Source organism: Protobothrops mucrosquamatus, unplaced genomic scaffold (assembly GCF_001527695.2).
Source record: "Protobothrops mucrosquamatus isolate PMUCROS unplaced genomic scaffold, P.Mucros_1.0 scaffold640, whole genome shotgun sequence".
In the NCBI taxonomy this organism is placed as follows: Eukaryota; Metazoa; Chordata; class Lepidosauria; order Squamata; family Viperidae; genus Protobothrops; species Protobothrops mucrosquamatus.
Window position 1 is genome coordinate 443,435 of NW_015386932.1, and position 16,267 is coordinate 459,701.

Below are 16,267 nucleotides of genomic sequence, written 5' to 3' on the forward strand. Positions count from 1 at the left end.
CCCCCCCCCCCCCCCCCCCGCGCGCTTCCATCACTTTCTTGCAAGATGGCACGATGGCTGCTTTGCATACTGGATATCTGGATGATTGAAATAAGATTAAAAATGTATTGTGTGTTTGGCCCGGTCACTGTGATGTTATAGGGCTCTGTTTGGCCCTCTGCCCTTTGCCAAGGAGCCCCCTAACTCTCCTTTGGGGTGGAAGAGCCATGTAGGGTGGGCTTTGTAATACTTGCAATGTGGGTTTTGTAGTACTGTTGCACTGGCCAACCTTTAGCCAATAGCCATTTGCAGCTCTGATGGCCTTACCCCTGCCCATCAGCTAAAGAAGGATTTTTATTTGCCCTTGGGGTTGTAGACATCCAGGGAGAAGCAGATATTCAGAAGCAAGCATGTCAGAAATGAAAAGAGGGCAGAAGTGGCCCTTAAGTCCTGGGAATGGGGATAGGATGAGGGAAAAAAAGACTTGGGTTGATTCCTTCCTATTATTGAAATGTGTACATAGCTCAACTTGGTGATTCTGAGCTGTGTATGGATTTAATAAATAATATTTCAATATATAGGTTAAGTAATATTTTTTATATATGTGTTAAATAATATATGTTAAATTTCTGCCCACTGACCATTCATATTAGGGGTGTCCAACCTTGGCAACTTTAAGATCAGTGCCCCTCAACTCCCAGAAATCCCCAGCCAGCCATGCTGGATGGGGAATTCTGGGAGTTGAAATACACCGGTCTTGAATCTGCCAAGATTAGACAGCCCTGGCTTATTTCATGGTTTGTAGTAAACATTAAACAAAGCAAAACAAAAAATCTTTTTACTGTAAGCGTCATACAACCTTTTTGCCTTTTACGCGGCCTGCCCTGCTGTTCCAGCTCTCCCCGACAGGGGCGGAACGAAACGTCGCCTGTCCGGGTTGCCGGGCGGAGGGCTTGGCGAGACGGACCTGCCCGGGAACTACTTCCAGGGCAGCCCGTCCCTCATCGCATTCCGCCCGAGTCGCCACGATGGGGATCCTGGAGAAGATCGCGGAGATCGAGAAGGAGATCGCCCGGACCCAGAAGAACAAGGGTGAGGCGGGGGCAGCCCGGCGGGGCCGGGAAGGGGCGCCTCCCCTGTTGGAGGGCGGCCTGGCGAGTCTGCAGGCCTCGGGAGACGCCCCGGCTTGGCCTCTTGAAGGGAGGAACCCCGCCGGCTATTTATGGGCCTGGCTGTGCTATGTCAGTGGGGGTGGGCTGGGTGTCATTTAACGCAAAATGAAATTAAATGAGTCTTTTTCAAAATCTGACTCGTTCATATGGGTGTGTATGTATATATGTGTGTATATGTAGTATATGTGTGTATGTAATATATATGTGTGTATTTGTAAATATTTGTGTATCTGAATCTGGGTGGGTGGGTGTGGGTGTACGTGTGTGTCCATTTATGTTGTTTTATACACTTCCTAAATACAGTAAACGGCTGCATAAATGAACTGTTTTCTTTCTCTGTTTTATTGTTCTTTTTATTTTACTTTTGCTTTGTTTAAACTTCCTTTTTGTTTCTTCATTTTTTTTTATGGTTGTGGTCCACCTAGAGTAGCCCATGGTGAGGCAGGCAGTAAATAGATTTAATAGTAACAATAACAATAATAAACGACTGGTGCCTCCAGTAGGATCGGATGCATTCCTCCAGAACATGGCAAAGCCATTGAAACCACCAGGATTCCCTTTGGGCCAGTTTGCCTCTTCCTCTTCCTCCTCTGCCACCTCTGCCTCTTCTCGCCAGCCTCCAGAAGCAATGGACTGCCATCATCCCCGCCCTGCCGGTCCACAAGTGTGGGAGCAGATGGCTGGCACAGCTCGCGTGGGAGAAGTGGGAGCATGCCCAGAAAATCGGAAGGGGAGCAGAAAAGGGCCGCCTGGGATTATATTTACCAAGTGTAGCAAGAAAAACGAACAAAAAAGTGTTACTACAGCATTATGATGAATATTGCTTTAGATTTATTATAGCTGCTGCCCAAGGAACTCCCGGTGACTGAAATGAAACAGATCGCCCTGAGTCTCTTCCCTCCCCCACATGGGCTCCTTCGTCACCTGCTTGTTCTTTCTCCGTTTTCACCCCCAGCTACGGAGTACCACCTGGGTCTGCTGAAGGCCAAGCTCGCCAAGTACAGAGCTCAACTTCTAGAACCTTCCAAATCAGCTGCGGCCAAAGGGGAAGGCTTCGATGTGATGAAGTCGGGGGATGCTCGGGTGGCGCTGATCGGTTTCCCTTCTGTGGGTAAGGTCAGTGCTGAGCGGAGAACAAGGACTCTTCAGGCATGGCTTTGAAAATAAGTTCTGCTTTCTGAATCTCTGCCTTCTCTTTTAGTCCACGTTTCTGAGTTTAATGACTTCCACGGCTAGTGAAGCAGCTTCTTATGAATTCACGACATTGACCTGCATTCCTGGAGTCATAGAGGTAAATGCACTTCTCATGGGCTCCCTTTTGCCTCGGGTGGCAATTGAGCCAATGTAGATATTGTTACTTCTATGAGAGTGAAGCTCATAGACGGCTGTGCTGCTAATTAAATCAGCACTCAGATTCATGTGAGATGCTTAGTGGTGGATTGCCTTTTCTGATTTTTCTTCATTTATGTGCAGTACAAAGGAGCCAATATCCAGCTTCTAGATCTTCCTGGGATCATTGAAGGAGCTGCTCAAGGTTGGAATTCCCTTCTGCTTTTTAACTGCCAAACTACTCACAGGGTTGTGGTTGTTGGGAAAATAGGAGGAGGAAGATGTATTGTTTTGGATATGTTCGCCGCCTTGGGTTATTTGCCAAAATAGTAAAGGCAGGATACAAGCAAACAAAATAAAAAACAATAAGGAAGTCCTACCGTTGAGGCTTGTCAGATGGGGCGGGAGGAAAGCTGCCCTTGGGCTGTCATAGGAGAAAGCAATGGCTATGTCCACTTTCAGAGAAGGGGTTTCTGTTTGGATTGACCAGGTCAAAAAAAAAGAACACGAGCCCCCCCTTTTATGCCCTGGTTCTTTGTCAGCTTCTCTATGAGAGTCATTTCTTTTGTGTTTTTAGGGAAGGGCCGAGGACGCCAAGTGATTGCGGTGGCCCGGACCTCAGATGTCGTCATCATGATGCTGGAAGCCACCAAGGGAGAAGTGCAGAGGTCAGCAGAGGGAGGGGAGGGGCCTCTGAGGGGCAGAATGGCGTGGGAAGAATGCTCAGCCATTGGGCGTTTCTCCTTAGAGGCGACCTCGGTGTTTTTGCTTGCATGTGCAAAATGTAAGAGTTGCTGTTTGGAGCCAGGCTGCAGGGCATGCTCCTGCAAACATGGATTTGGGCAAAAGGTTGAGTGCGTGCTGTGATTCCTCCTGCAGAGCTCTCTTGGAAAAGGAACTGGAAACAGTTGGCATCCGGCTGAACAAAAATAAACCCAACATCTACTTCAAGGTGAGACACAGGAAGCTGGCTGCGCTGTGGGGGGAGCTGGCACTGAGGGAGATTCCAGCATTGTTGACCTAACAGCCCCTCTGTCTTCCTTCCAGCCCAAGAAGGGGGGTGGCATCTCCTTCAACTCCACCGTGAGCTTGACTCACTGCTCGGAGAAGCTGGTGCAGCTCATCCTTCACGAATACAGTATCCTTTCTCAGGATCCTCCTGGGGGTTGCCTCGGGGGCATCCCCAAAGGCCCAGGCCCAGGATCTTAAGGGTGGGGGGTGATGAGGAGGTGGACGAGCTTGCCTGGAAGTTGAGTCCCAGCTGTGCTCTGCCCGTGCGGCCAGAAGCAGCGTGAGTCCCACGAAAGTTGATGGGCCTTAACTCTCCCATCCTAAGAAATCTTCAATGCGGAGGTTCTGTTCAGGGAAGACTGCAGCGCAGACGAATTCATTGACGTGATTGTCGGCAACCGAGTGTACATGCCCTGCCTTTACGTGAGTAGCGTGCGAGAAGATTCCTTTTGTAACAAACGGGGACGGGATAATTGGTGCCCAATCCTAATTAAGTGGAGACGTTCTTTGTCCTTCCGGTTCCGGTTTGCCCGGCGTTCAGATAGCTACATTTGGGGACTAAAATATTCTTCTGATCTGAAGCAATCAAGTTCCCAGCACTTCCCTTGATGAAAAATCCTGCAGCTGATTATTTTTTTCTCCCAAATAAAATCAACTGTCCTGGAACATTTCTTTGCCTGGGGTGGGGGCTTATAATTAAGTTACCCTGTGGTAAAATGGGTGGCCAGTACATTTCGTAAATAAATCACATTTTAGAAAGTTGGTGTGAGGGATCAGAGTGGAATCAACATCAGGGTGCAATGTGAATCTTCCCCCCCCCCTTCCTCTGTGTCTTAATTTAGGTTTATAACAAAGTTGACCAGATCTCTATGGAAGAGGTGGACCGCCTGGCTCGGAGGCCCCATAGCGTCGTGATTAGGTAAGGGAACCCCCAAGTAGTCCTGCACAAAACACGCATTATGGCTGTGTCCGCTGACGGTTGTGTCTTCCCAGCTGTGGCATGAAGCTGAATTTGGACTACCTGCTGGAAACGCTGTGGGAATATCTGGCTCTCACCTGCATCTTCACAAAGAAAAGAGGCCGTAAGTAACGCCCTGGGAACGGCCGAGAAAACTCGGTCACGCCTGAGGATTAAGGGGAGGTTGGGAAGGCCAGTATTGGTAGAGAGTTAGAAGCCTTTCGTTTTCCTCTCCTCCCCTCACCGAAAAATGCTCCTTCCTTGCAGAGAGACCTGATTTTTCAGATGCAATCATTCTGCGAAAGGGGGCCTCCGTACAGCACGTGGTAAGCCCTGAAAGCTCTCGGGACCCTGGGCTGGGGGGTTAGGAATCTCATTCAGTCTCCCCCGATCCAGACGGTCTCCAGCGGGATGGATCTCAACCTCCAGCAACCTCAGCAAGGGCCTTGTTGCTGGATCTCCTGAGAGTTGAAATCCCCTCGTCTGAAGGGTGCCCCAAGGGGAGATGGCCAAGCTGTGCCATCGGATGGGGTGGTGGGAACTCGGCTGTTGTGATGCCTGGATCTCCCGGTGTGACTTTGATGTAGAGGGGTGCTTTGAACCGAAGATACACGAGGCTCTGTTCTCGCCTGCCTGACCGTTCCCTCTTTTCAGTGTCACAGAATTCATCGGACGTTAGCTGACCAGTTCAAGTACGCCCTTGTGTGGGTAAGTGTTTGCTGAAGAAGCGGGGAGTCTGGTCTCAGGCCTGGCCTTGGGCATGTAGAGGAACCACCTGGGGTGCAGTGATACTCCAGTGCTCCCTGCAGGTGGAAATCCAGCACAGCAAGGACAAACTTTCCATCCAATCTCACTCCCGAGGCTCTGCTTTTCTATCGGCAGTGGACTGTTTTTCACAGGAGAACGTTCAGAAACCGTCTCCTCATCCCCTCCATATTCTGCTGTAGAGGAGCCTGCATAATGTTTGGGAGAAGGATGGCAGAAATGAGACCGTGTTATCCCACCGTTGTTCAGATAGAATAGGCTGCTGACAATCTGGGAGCGCCTTCTGCCTGGTTGGAGAGTCAGGCTGGGGCCTGGGTTTGGGTCCAGCAAGGTCTTCCTCGCACAAAGGCCCAGATCAAATGAATGAAGGCAGCAAGAGCAGGTCTTTAGCCACACCTCCCGAGAGGGTCTTGACAGATGCAAAAAGAGGTCCACCATCAAGAGGGTGAGCAGAGGTTGCTAACGACCTGCTTGCCAAGCAGAAGGTAGCTTCCACCCTCCACCATTCGGTCAGAACTGAAGAAGCTTCTTGGATGAGAAGCAAAAAACAAGGAAAGTCCAGCTGCCTCTTGAAAAAGCACCTTTGGTTCAATCACAGTAGCATCTTGGATGAGAATCCGAGCCTCTGACATTGCCACCCCCTTGTGCCCTTTGGGGGGGTCAACTCTAACGCCCACCCGTCTAGAGCTAAACCTTATGGCAGCGTTTCTCAACCGTGGGATGGACTGGGGAATTCTGGGACTTGAAGTCTACCCCTCTTAAAGTAGCCAAGGCTGAGAAACGCCGCGTCCTGCTTTGATACGAACCTGTTTTCTGCACCCTTCAGTCCATCTTCTCTCTCTGCCTTTCCAAGGGAACCAGCACCAAGTACAGCCCCCAACGAGTCGGGCTCAGCCACGTGGTGGAGCATGAAGACGTCATCCAGGTGGTGAAGAAGTAATCGCCCGCACCTTGCTCCCCTCCGTAGAGTTTCCATGCAGCTTAACTGTAAAATGTGTAAGAACTAACCTGCCCCACATGGTCAAAGGAGGCGGGGCAGGGAGGACACTCTTCCCCAGTCCTAGAAGGAGAGACAGCCACAGAGGGGGGCGAAGCTTTTTGGGGACACAGAAGGACCAGGGTTTTCTCCTGAGTGGGGAAACTTGCTTAGATGAAGCCTGTCGCTGAGGGTCCTTCGAGCACTCGATGGGAGAGGATTTGAGACCGAACGAGGATGGCAGCCTGGCTACCTCTGGTCAGCGGCCTCAGATTTGTGACCTGGTGACCCTGGAGTGGGATGTCGGATCCAGAATGAAGAACCTGCCTTTCTCCCTTCAGAACTCAGCCTTGCCACCTCTTCTCTGTGGACAGGAGATCCATAAAGGAAGGATCTACCCACGCCTGGGAGCCTGGATTGATGAGTCCTCTCCCCTCCTCCCTCCTCATTTCACCAGGTCATCTCCTGGTCCCATAGCCCACCCCCAGACTTCGACTCCAGACCCATCAGCCCCCTTCTCCCTTGACCTTCTGCTGAAATAAAGGATGGTCCTCACGTCTCTTTGGAACTTCTAAATGTTCATGTAGCCCTTTGCTTAGACTGCTCTCAACACCGCTTATGCCTTCAGGGGCCCTCCTGAAGTTGCGAGCGAACCCAGCCTGTTTCCCCATAGCTTGCCTTGCCTTCTTCCAGGCAGGGGGGTTCTTATTCCAGTCCACAGCCTGGCCCCCACAAAGGTTGAAGACTCCCAAATAGTTCTTAAGACTTCTTCAGCTTCCAGCTTTTTGGTGGTGAGAAAGTGAACGCCAAGCATTTTCTCTACTGTAGGCTGCTTTCTGGGTGTTTAATTAATTTGACTACTGGGTTTCATTCCCCCCCCCAAAAAAAAAGAGCTTTCTGTTGAAGTTTGTGTGAATGAATCAAAAAGGATTTTTTAAAAAAACCCATTAAAGGGAATAGATGAGAGGCAGTTCAAATCCCCCTTGAGAAAAGCACCCGCATTGGACTCTCAGCGACCTTGTGAGGTCAGTCCCAAACTTTCCCTGAGAGTGTTGTGGTTTGGGGGTGCAGTAAGCGAAGTGGGTCCCTGCTCCTGGGTACTGAGATGACCCCTGCGCCCGTCCTGCCCCTCTGCAGATGCTTCCCCTGAAGGACGTTCCCTCCCTCCTCCCATTTCTCTCTGTCCAGCCACTGCAGGGAAGAATAGCTGCCATCAAATATGCATGGAGCCAGCAGGTGTCTGGCAGCCAGTCTGGCAGGGCAGGGTCCACGCAGGGCAGGCAGTCACGGGTGAGTTGCCCTCCCAGGCCTGCCCCTCAGTTTGGAGAGCGAAGGGATGGAGTCGCCTGTCCTCCCGAGGGTTTAACCCGCTGCGAGACCAGAAGGCAGGACGGGGGAGGCGGGCAGCAGCTGCCCAGGTAAGTGGGCCGTGCCACTCTTGTTGCGATGACGTCCGATCTCTCTGCATTCAAAAGGGTCTCGCTGTCCTTTAATCTGCAAAGTGGCCATCAGCTGCTTGATCATATGCTTGGTTTTAGTTCATGGGTAGGGAAGGGATAGGCTTGTTCTCTCCTCCGAAATCCTCACAACAGCCTTTGGAGGTAGGTCAGCTCGAAGGAGGCATCTGCGGGGGAAGGAAGGCTCAGCTTTCTTATCAGACTGGGCTTGGGCCAGGAGGGTGGGCTGCGATGGCATTTTGCGTGCTCTTTTAATGAGCCGTGTTGTGCTCCAGCCTAGCCCACCCCTCAGGATGGTTGTGAGTGTCATAAAGGTACATCTTCACACTCGCGCATACACACACACAGACCCATTTGTAAGGGTAAAGCAGAAATCTTAAGATTCTCGCTCTGGAGGAAGCTGCTTTGAAATTGAGCGCAATTTAGGGAAACCTTCAGAGCCAGAATCGGGATCTGCAGAGAGGAGAATGAAAGACCGGAAGACTCGCAGGGAGGATTTGGGGCCTCTGTTCAAACTCCGCTTTCTAATCCTTGGCAATACATCTCTCTCTAGTCTCCTCGGCTTGAAAAGTGGAGCGGGAAGAGAATTTAAATCTTCTCTGCTTCCTAGACATTTGTTTCCCATCTGCTGCAAGGGGTTGGTCATGCCACCCAAATATCACAACCTGGCACAATCGTGCTCACCACTCTGTCCAATTTGCACACGCCCTGCCCCACAGCCTAATTTGCAGCAGGCTTTGGAGGGTGGTGAGCCCCCAATAAGGGGTCCAACTGACCCCCCTCCCTCAAGCAGTAGAAATTCCCTTAAAAAGAGGCAATATCTCGCGTCCGGGCACCTGTCTTCCTGCTGACCGCAGGCGGATGAAGAAGAAAGGACGGTGCGCCTTTCTCTGCCAGCTGCCCAGCAAAGGGGCTGGTGCCCTTCCATCCATTGTCCCTTTGATTTACGTCCCTCGGCCGTGACGTCCGAGGCCTGAGGGGCAGGGCGAGCCAAGCTCCCCTGGGAGAGGGGAAGCAACAGTTGCCAAGGCTCTTGGTTAGTGATGGCAACTGGGGTGCCGATGGCATCGGGCATCTTGAAATTGGTTTGTGCAGATCTTCAGATCTTGGGGACACCCGTGCATCGGCCGAGCTGGGAGCGAAGGGCCAGCGTTTGCAACATCATGCCAAAGCCAGGGTGCCTGAGGGCCTGGCACTGACCCCTGCCGTGGCCGACGTCCGGGTGGCAGCCGCCGATGGTGTGCGTTCCGAAAGGTAAGCCCCGTGGCAAGCTGATCTGGGTTCCTTCCATGTGTCTCCCGCGTGTTTCGTAAGTTCTCCTCCCCTTTGGGCCTGATCTGTGAAGCCAAGGAGATTTCAAACTGCAAAACTGGACCTCTGGATTTCAGAGAGATTGGACAATCATTTGACTGAAATGTTGTAGGGTTTCCTACTTGAGCAAGGGGCTGGACTAGAAGACCTCCAAGGTCCCTTCCGACTGTGTTACCTCTCTTCTCAGTCTCACAGTTTCCCCGCCCTTGTCAGTTTCTCATCCTTAAATTTGCAGCGTGTTCCTATGCTCTTGCCTTTGAAAGTAGGACAGAGGGTGTATTGGCTGGGGGAACAGAACTGGGGGAGCTTTCTGCTCTCCTGCGAGCAGGGGCTCCCCAGAAAATGCTCCAAAACAATCAAAGATGACGGGCCACGTTGGTGGGATCGAAACGTGACCAGTTTTGTTTGCGTCTGCCTCTTTCTTCACGCCGTTGTGGTTGCCGTCTTGACTTCGTTGATCCTACCTTGCAAATACCCCTGCCCCCCCCCCCTTTGACTGCTTGCCTTTCCTCACTCCGAGCCCCAACCGAGTGCTGCTTTCTAGAGCAGTTTTTTCAAATCTCCCGTTACGGAGACAAGTTTCAATAAGAAAAGCGCCTCCGTGTGCTCGCACACCCTCCTCCTGCTTACCTGTCACAGGTGTGTAATTGCACCCACGTTCCTTCAGCTTATCTTGCAGCGCGGCCGCCTCTTTCCCAGGCACCTTGGTATTCTAATATCTCCTGAAGGCCAGTGAGGAGGTAAGGTATCTCCTTATAGCAGAATCCGTTTCCCCCCTGGAGCAGCTGCGTGGAAGGGAGGGCTGCAGAAACGAGCTCCCTCCCTCCCTCCCACCCAGCCGCCCCCACCCACAAAGCCACCAACAAGGGTCCTTCCTGAAAGGCCTTTAAGCACAGTTGCCTTTTTTCAGAAAGAGGTAAACATTCCTTTCACCACCACAATTAAAAAAGAGAAAAGGAAGAGAGAAAGAGAAGTTATTTTTTTCCCTTTGGATCCAGCTGAGCGGTCCACGTGTTTATTCCACCGTCTGATTTTTCGTTCTAAGACAGCACTGGAGCCAAGGTGGTCAAAATAGAGCTGGGTTGGCAAAAGGGGGCTTGCCCCCTTCCTTTCTTGTCTCCTCCCCTCTCCTCCTTCGGAGGACTCTCGATCTGGAGATGGACTGGTCCACTTACATTATTCATACGGACGAGAGCCCAAGAGATACGGTTACATTGCCAGCTCACATCAAGGGTTAGACCTTCACTCCCCTCCCAGCACCTTGCAGGATCCACACTGAAGGAGAAGAATGGAAGACCTCCCAGCCAGCTCTGAAGACCGTTGTGTGCAAGATCAACCTTCAGTGCAACCTCTGCTGGGCCTGGACAGACCTTCCCCTCAGGTCTCAAGCTTTTGAGGAAGACTGTTGAGGTCTACAACACAGCAGTTGAAGCCAAGGAGAGATATTGAGAGGCCCACAAGGACTTTCTCCAGCTTCCTCCACAGGTAAATAAAACAGTCTTCTCTCTTCTTCACTCTGAAATGAGTGATTGCTGAAAACAGAACAAGGGAAGGGAAGTAAGAGATCTTCTGGCTTCAGAGATACACAGGCTGGTTTTCAGTTTCAAAGAGATTGCAGAAATCTTGTGTTTTCTTCATCATGTTTGCTGTCTCCTCCTCCTCCTCTTCGTTTCTGCATGGACAAAATTTTGCTGAGCTTTCCCTGGAGGGGTCACGACCTAGGAGAGCATGAACATCCTTGACCTCCCCAGAAATGGCTAAGAAAGGAAAAGAGGATAAAGGGAAAAATGTCCGAAAGGGGAAAAAGAAACCTGTGGCTCAGTTGGACGATGGGTCAGATTCTGACTTGGCAAAAAGGAACACTGAAGAGAGTGAGATGGACAGCGAGCTGGTGGAGGGAGAGGAGGAGGAGGATGAAGACGACCCTAAGAAGAAGGGGAAGGACAAGAAAGGTGTGGTCAAGAAGGTAGGCAAAGAGAAGAAGGGGCAGTTGGACAAGACCAGGAGGCAGCTCAAAGGAGCCTCCCAGCTGGTCATGGGCCTGACAGCAGAGGACCCCAAGAAGAAAGTGGCCAAGAAGGAACATGCCAAAGCCCAGCTGAAGGGAGCCACCAAGGCCATGGTCATGGCCAAGAAAGAGGCAGCGGTCCCACCCAAGAAAAGGCGGAGCTTGAAGAGCACCTCCAAACTCTTCATGGGCGTGAAAGGGATGGGGCCGCACAAGAGCACCAAGAAGAGCCACTTCAAGAACACCTCGCGCTTCTTCTGGGGCCTGAGGAAGTACAGCACGAAGAAGAAGAAGAAGAACAAGAAGAACAAGGGGGTGCTGAAGTCCACCTCCAACCTGATGATGCGCTTCAAATCTCTTGGAAAGAAGAAGGAGAAGAAAGAGGGAGCCCCCGACAAGGAGACCAAGAAGTCCTCGTTCATGCTGATTCGGTTAGGGGGTGGGAAGTCAGAAGATCAGCAAAGCAAAGGGGGGAGTTTTTTTGGCAACCTCTTCCGGCGGAAGAAGGCAAACCAGAACTTTAAACCCCAGGCCCAGATGGTCAGCAAGGTGGCTGCGGTCACCAACTGGCTGACCTGGAAATTCTTGAGTAAGCGTAGTAGATCAAGATACGACAAACGAGCAACTGATGACTCTTGGCTAGCCAAGATTGGAGCCAAGAAACTGCCTTTCCCTTCAGAAGATGAAGTTTTGAGACACCGAGCGAATATGAGGAGAGTTGCTGGAGCCAATAAGTGTACGTGTTTTGGCCAATACCCGGACAAATTTGGCTACTGGGACCCCCTGGATTCTGCCACCTTACAAGATTACTTTGATGATTATGAAGAAGAATGTGGTTACGATGGCCAGTCCCCTTTCAAGTATGGCTTGTCTGGTTATAACCAGGATTGTTATGGGAGGCATCAAATGGAAGAAGGAGATGAGCCTTATGATGAAGACTATGATGAGCAGGACCCTTATGGATACTGCAGTGACAATCAAGATTATGGACCTTCTTTCCATTATCCACCTTATGAACCTTACGAGGATTTCAGCAGTGATTATGAAGTAGAAGGTGTTCCATATTGGACTAGAGAATTAGAACTCCCTGATAATCAGGAGGATGTTTACTGCCAGCAGGACATGAATGACGGTGACCAAGAATGGGCCTCCCAGTCTTCGTACAACCCGTACGCCTGTCTGCTGGACGACATAGCTGAGATGGAAGAAGCAGACAGAGCGGAGACTGAACCAGAAGATGATCCCATTGCTTTCTCCCATTCTTCTGTTTCTGAACGAGAGATGGGAGGAAAGTTGTCTGCCACAGCACCATTGAACAGGAAGTTCCGGCTTTTCCCGAGGCCCCAAGTGAAGTTGTTCGGCAAGGAAAAGCTTGATGTCCCCCTCCCACCTTCCCCACAGATTTCCCTGGCTTATTTGGATGCTGAGGAAGAAGGCATCACTGAAGAAGAAGAGCAGGAGCCTCTAATTTCTCCATTTGCCCAGTTTGATGGTCAGTATTTGGAATCTTCTGGGTCTCAGGAGACTTTTTCAGAGTTGTTCCCTCTGAGCAAGCTTCAGAGGTCCCACAGGAACAACTTAAGTAGAAGGAACGGGGGTTGGGATGCACATCACATGAAGCCTCATCTTTCTCCAAGAGAGTGTGGGAGCCCTCTGGGGCAGTTCCTGCAGCAATCCATCTCTCAGCCGAGACCTATTCTGAAGCACCATGAGAACTGGGGACGGAACCAACCAGGCATGCATGAGTCCAACAGTAGAACTCTGTCTCCACGGTTTGGGAAGAAGAGTCCTCTGGAGTCGTCTTCTCTGCCTCCAAGCACGCCTTTTGAAAAACCAAGTTGTACTTTCCCCCCCAGCTCTGTTAGGCGACTTAGGGGTCCAGGGAGACACCACACTATTCTCACACCTTCTCAAACCACAGTAGCAATGCAGGACGTTCTTCACAAAGAGTTGCAAAGCACTCTCCGGTCAAATTTCAATAGAAAGTCACAGCAAGACCTTAGGTTTTCACAGAGAAATGCCTCATGGTCAACAACTGGACATCAAAATCCTTCCTTCAAGGGGAAGAGGCCACATATTCCCATGTCTTCTCCTTCTCAGAGAACAGCCAAAGAAAACCCAGTTTCATCAGGGGGATGCAGGACAGCCACCATGGAAAACTCACCCAAAGACTCCCTCTTCCAGGCACCTCCTGCCTCTTACCCATCAACACACAAGCGTTTGGGAAGTCAACGCAACCTCTCATCTTCTAGCTTAGCATCTGTTAAAAGCCTGATGGACACCCCTTTCAGTCGTTCATTGTTTTATGTGTCCAGCACTCCAGAATTTCAAGATTCTGCCAGAAATAGGACCTCTGGAAGGTTTGTCCCAAGAAAATTCTATAGTCCCACCAGCAGGAGTTTGAAGTCTCCTCCATCACCTCAACCATCCCTTAGGCATTTTGGATCTCCTCCCATGCCCAGTCACTTACAGTCAAGAAGGGCAGTTCATCAGGTATCTATGGACGCTTCGGGAAGCCTACCCCAGGCTTGGAACAGGCAGGCTGAGCCGCCAACGAAAGCAGTGAAGCCATTAATGAGAAACCAGCATCTGAGGCAGTTTGGCCATCGGTCCCCAGTTTTATCTGCTAGGGGTTCTCCTCACATGCTTCCTCGTCAAGGAAGCCACAGAATCGGCATTCGAGAGTCACCCCGAGGGTCATCTCCTTATGCCCAACTTCCCTTTGAAACTGGTAGACCAAAGGAAGCTCAGTCCCAGCCCCAGCCAAGGTGGCTTTGTGCCTCAGAAGAAGGAACAGCAACTCCTTGGAGTTCCTCACCCAAGATGGGAGCTACGAGAAGCTTGAGAAATGGTTTCAACTTGCCCCAATCACCCACTCGGGCTCCAAGCCCCCACAAGGACTTCATTCAGCGCATTGGGCAGCCTCTGGTGGGAATGGCTCAGCCTGCTTCTGTTCAGTTCCTTCCTGGAGAAACAAGAGGACATTTAAAAGATGAGAATCCATATCTTGCAGAGTTGGGCCCAGAAGAGTCTGAAGCTTTTTCAAGGCAGCCATTTCCCCAGCATTCTCCAGCTGCTATTGCATCAATGAAGCAGAAGACAGAGGCCACGCCTACCAGGTCTTCTACTCCTAAAGTGGCACGTAAGCTCTTGGGTGGGCATTTGTTCTGCACCATCCCTGGTGATAATCCTGGCAATTTGAGGAGGCCCAATCTCAGCCCCTTTTCTCAAAGAACAGTTTCATTCAAAAGACCCTACACTGTGGAAGAAGAGGGCTCCTCTTTGGGCAGACCACCTTCCTTTCGCGGCCAGTATAACAAGCCAAGAAGACCAGATTTTGCCCCCAGACCTCCTGAGCTTCTAGAACATGAAATGGAAGGAAGCGTAGGGAGATATGCAGTGGTGATGCCCCAAGTCCAACTGATGGGTTCTTCTCCTTGGAGAAGGTCCCGGAGACAAAACCAGCCATGGTCTAAGTATCACACAGTGAAGATACATGAGATGCCAAGCGAATGGACCTCTGAGAAGCTCTTCCAGCACCCTCCAGCAGAGAGTTTTAAGGCTCAGGATGTTCATCGTGGAGGAGGGAGAGGGAATGGGGTGTTCTGGTACCTGACGCGGGGAGCATCTGGGTCCAAGAGCGAATATGAAGAGACCAACAAGAACTGGCAATGCAAGGTAATCGAAAGAGTCCTGGTCTGCTGGATGTTGAAGAGGGACAGAGGGAATAAGAGAATGGAAAGCAGAACTGGTGGGGGAGTGAGAATTGGAGGAGGTCCCTTTGAATTCAATTTCTCTTGAATTTCTGAGTTCTGGGCTGCACATGCCCTAAAGCAGGGATCCTCAACCTTGGCAACTTTAAGACTTGTGGACTTCAACATTCAAAGCTGGCTGAGGAATTCTGGGAGTTGAAGTCCACACGTCTTAAAGTCGCCAAGGTTGGAGACCCCTGCCCTGCCCTGCTCTGCTCTGCGGGACCTACACAACGCCTTAGATCAAAGACGCCCAACATGGCCGGTGTGTGTGCATAATATCCCCTTGTAACCTAAGAGCAGTATGCAAATGGGAGAACATTGAGCGGAGTTGGAACTGGAGGGGAGAATTAATTAGAGAGAAGCAGCTACCTGACTCCTTGTCTCCCGAGTAATGGAGTGAGTCACTGTTTAATAGCCAGCCCACCATGACATCCAATTGAGGTGTGTTTGCTTGCTGTCAAGACGTGGCCTTTGCAGACGCAGAAGGCTTGTTCGGTCACCACCTGCAGACCCTTCCTCTTTTCCGAGGTGAAAGGAATGGCAAGGTGGGCAGGAAAAACAGACTGGTATGGGGGGGGGCTTCAGCCTAAGTCAGACCCTCCCCCATGCCATGAAATGCCTTCAGTGATGCTCAGCTGCTGCCAGCTCTCAGCTGAACCTCCCTGTCAGGGTGCCTGGGGAGATACAAAGGGGGGGGGCAGGGATATTTTGGAGGCCTGTCTTGACCTTGTCTTCCTACCAACTTCTAGATGCACTGCATTCACAATTTGCACTCGGCAGCCAACCCAGGAGAGGCGAGCCAGGACGGCGTGGATGACTTGACCCAACTGGAGTAAGTGTTGCAGGGCGGGTTCTCATTGGGGAGGCCGAGGGGCGCTGTCCACCCCTGAAAGATGGAGAGGGATGTTTCTCAAACTTGGCAACCTAACAATGGGTGGACTTCAACTCCCAGAATCCCCCAGCAGCACATACACACAGATACCCTGTGCATCTTAAGGGATGTTCTTTTTACTGTTTACTGTAGTATTTTGGGGTGGGTGGGGCAAAATTGAACCAGGGATTTATGAATAGGAGGGAAAACCAGTTATGAGGGCATCTTCCACTCCTTCATCTGAGCGGGGGGGGGGCTTAGAGCCCTGCTCCCTACGGGCTTTAGGAAGCAAAGCTTCCTTGCTCTCCTGTCATTTCCTCCAGTGCCTTTATCAGGTTTTCTCCCTGGAACTGCTGACGGCAATATTTAGTTCCCCTTCTTAAAGTTGTCCTATGTTCAGCCATGTTTGTTCTCTATGCCACAGAGACCTCCAAGAAAGTGTGGTCCTGCACAACATCCAAAGGAGGTTTGAGCGGGGACTGATCTATGTAAGTTGATCTTTTTCACTTTTGCTTCCTGGGTACTGGAAAAAAATATCTGGAGTGATGGGGAGGGTCTGGCTTCAAACCCCAGCTAAGCCACAAGATACCCTGGGAGGATCAGGCTTGGTCTTCCTTGCAGCCTTGTAAGGACGGTGATCAAGCTGGAGTTAGAGAATTTGGCACGTGAACAGTG

The 16,267-nt window shown here is 51.0% G+C and overlaps 2 protein-coding genes across 2 annotated transcripts in view; both read left to right on the forward strand.

Annotated features, from left to right (window-relative positions):
• Positions 1-982: 982 nt before the first annotated feature.
• Positions 983-6,756, forward strand: DRG2 (developmentally regulated GTP binding protein 2). Its single transcript, XM_015817816.1, has 13 exons — positions 983-1,071; positions 2,107-2,267; positions 2,353-2,442; positions 2,625-2,685; positions 3,058-3,148; positions 3,360-3,432; positions 3,528-3,618; positions 3,817-3,914; positions 4,334-4,410; positions 4,485-4,573; positions 4,717-4,775; positions 5,104-5,157; positions 6,068-6,756. Exons 1-13 carry the CDS (start codon positions 1,008-1,010, stop codon positions 6,152-6,154), a joined length of 1,095 nt encoding a protein of 364 aa, XP_015673302.1. The 5' UTR covers positions 983-1,007; the 3' UTR covers positions 6,155-6,756.
• A 3,955-nt stretch (positions 6,757-10,711) lies between these two features.
• Positions 10,712-16,267, forward strand: part of MYO15A (myosin XVA) — a 49,773-nt gene continuing 44,217 nt past the window's right edge. Inside the window, 5 exon segments of the mRNA XM_029284477.1 lie at positions 10,712-11,397; positions 11,443-12,738; positions 14,413-14,644; positions 15,471-15,553; positions 16,017-16,080. Coding sequence (XP_029140310.1) covers positions 10,712-11,397; positions 11,443-12,738; positions 14,413-14,644; positions 15,471-15,553; positions 16,017-16,080 — 2,361 coding nt within the window.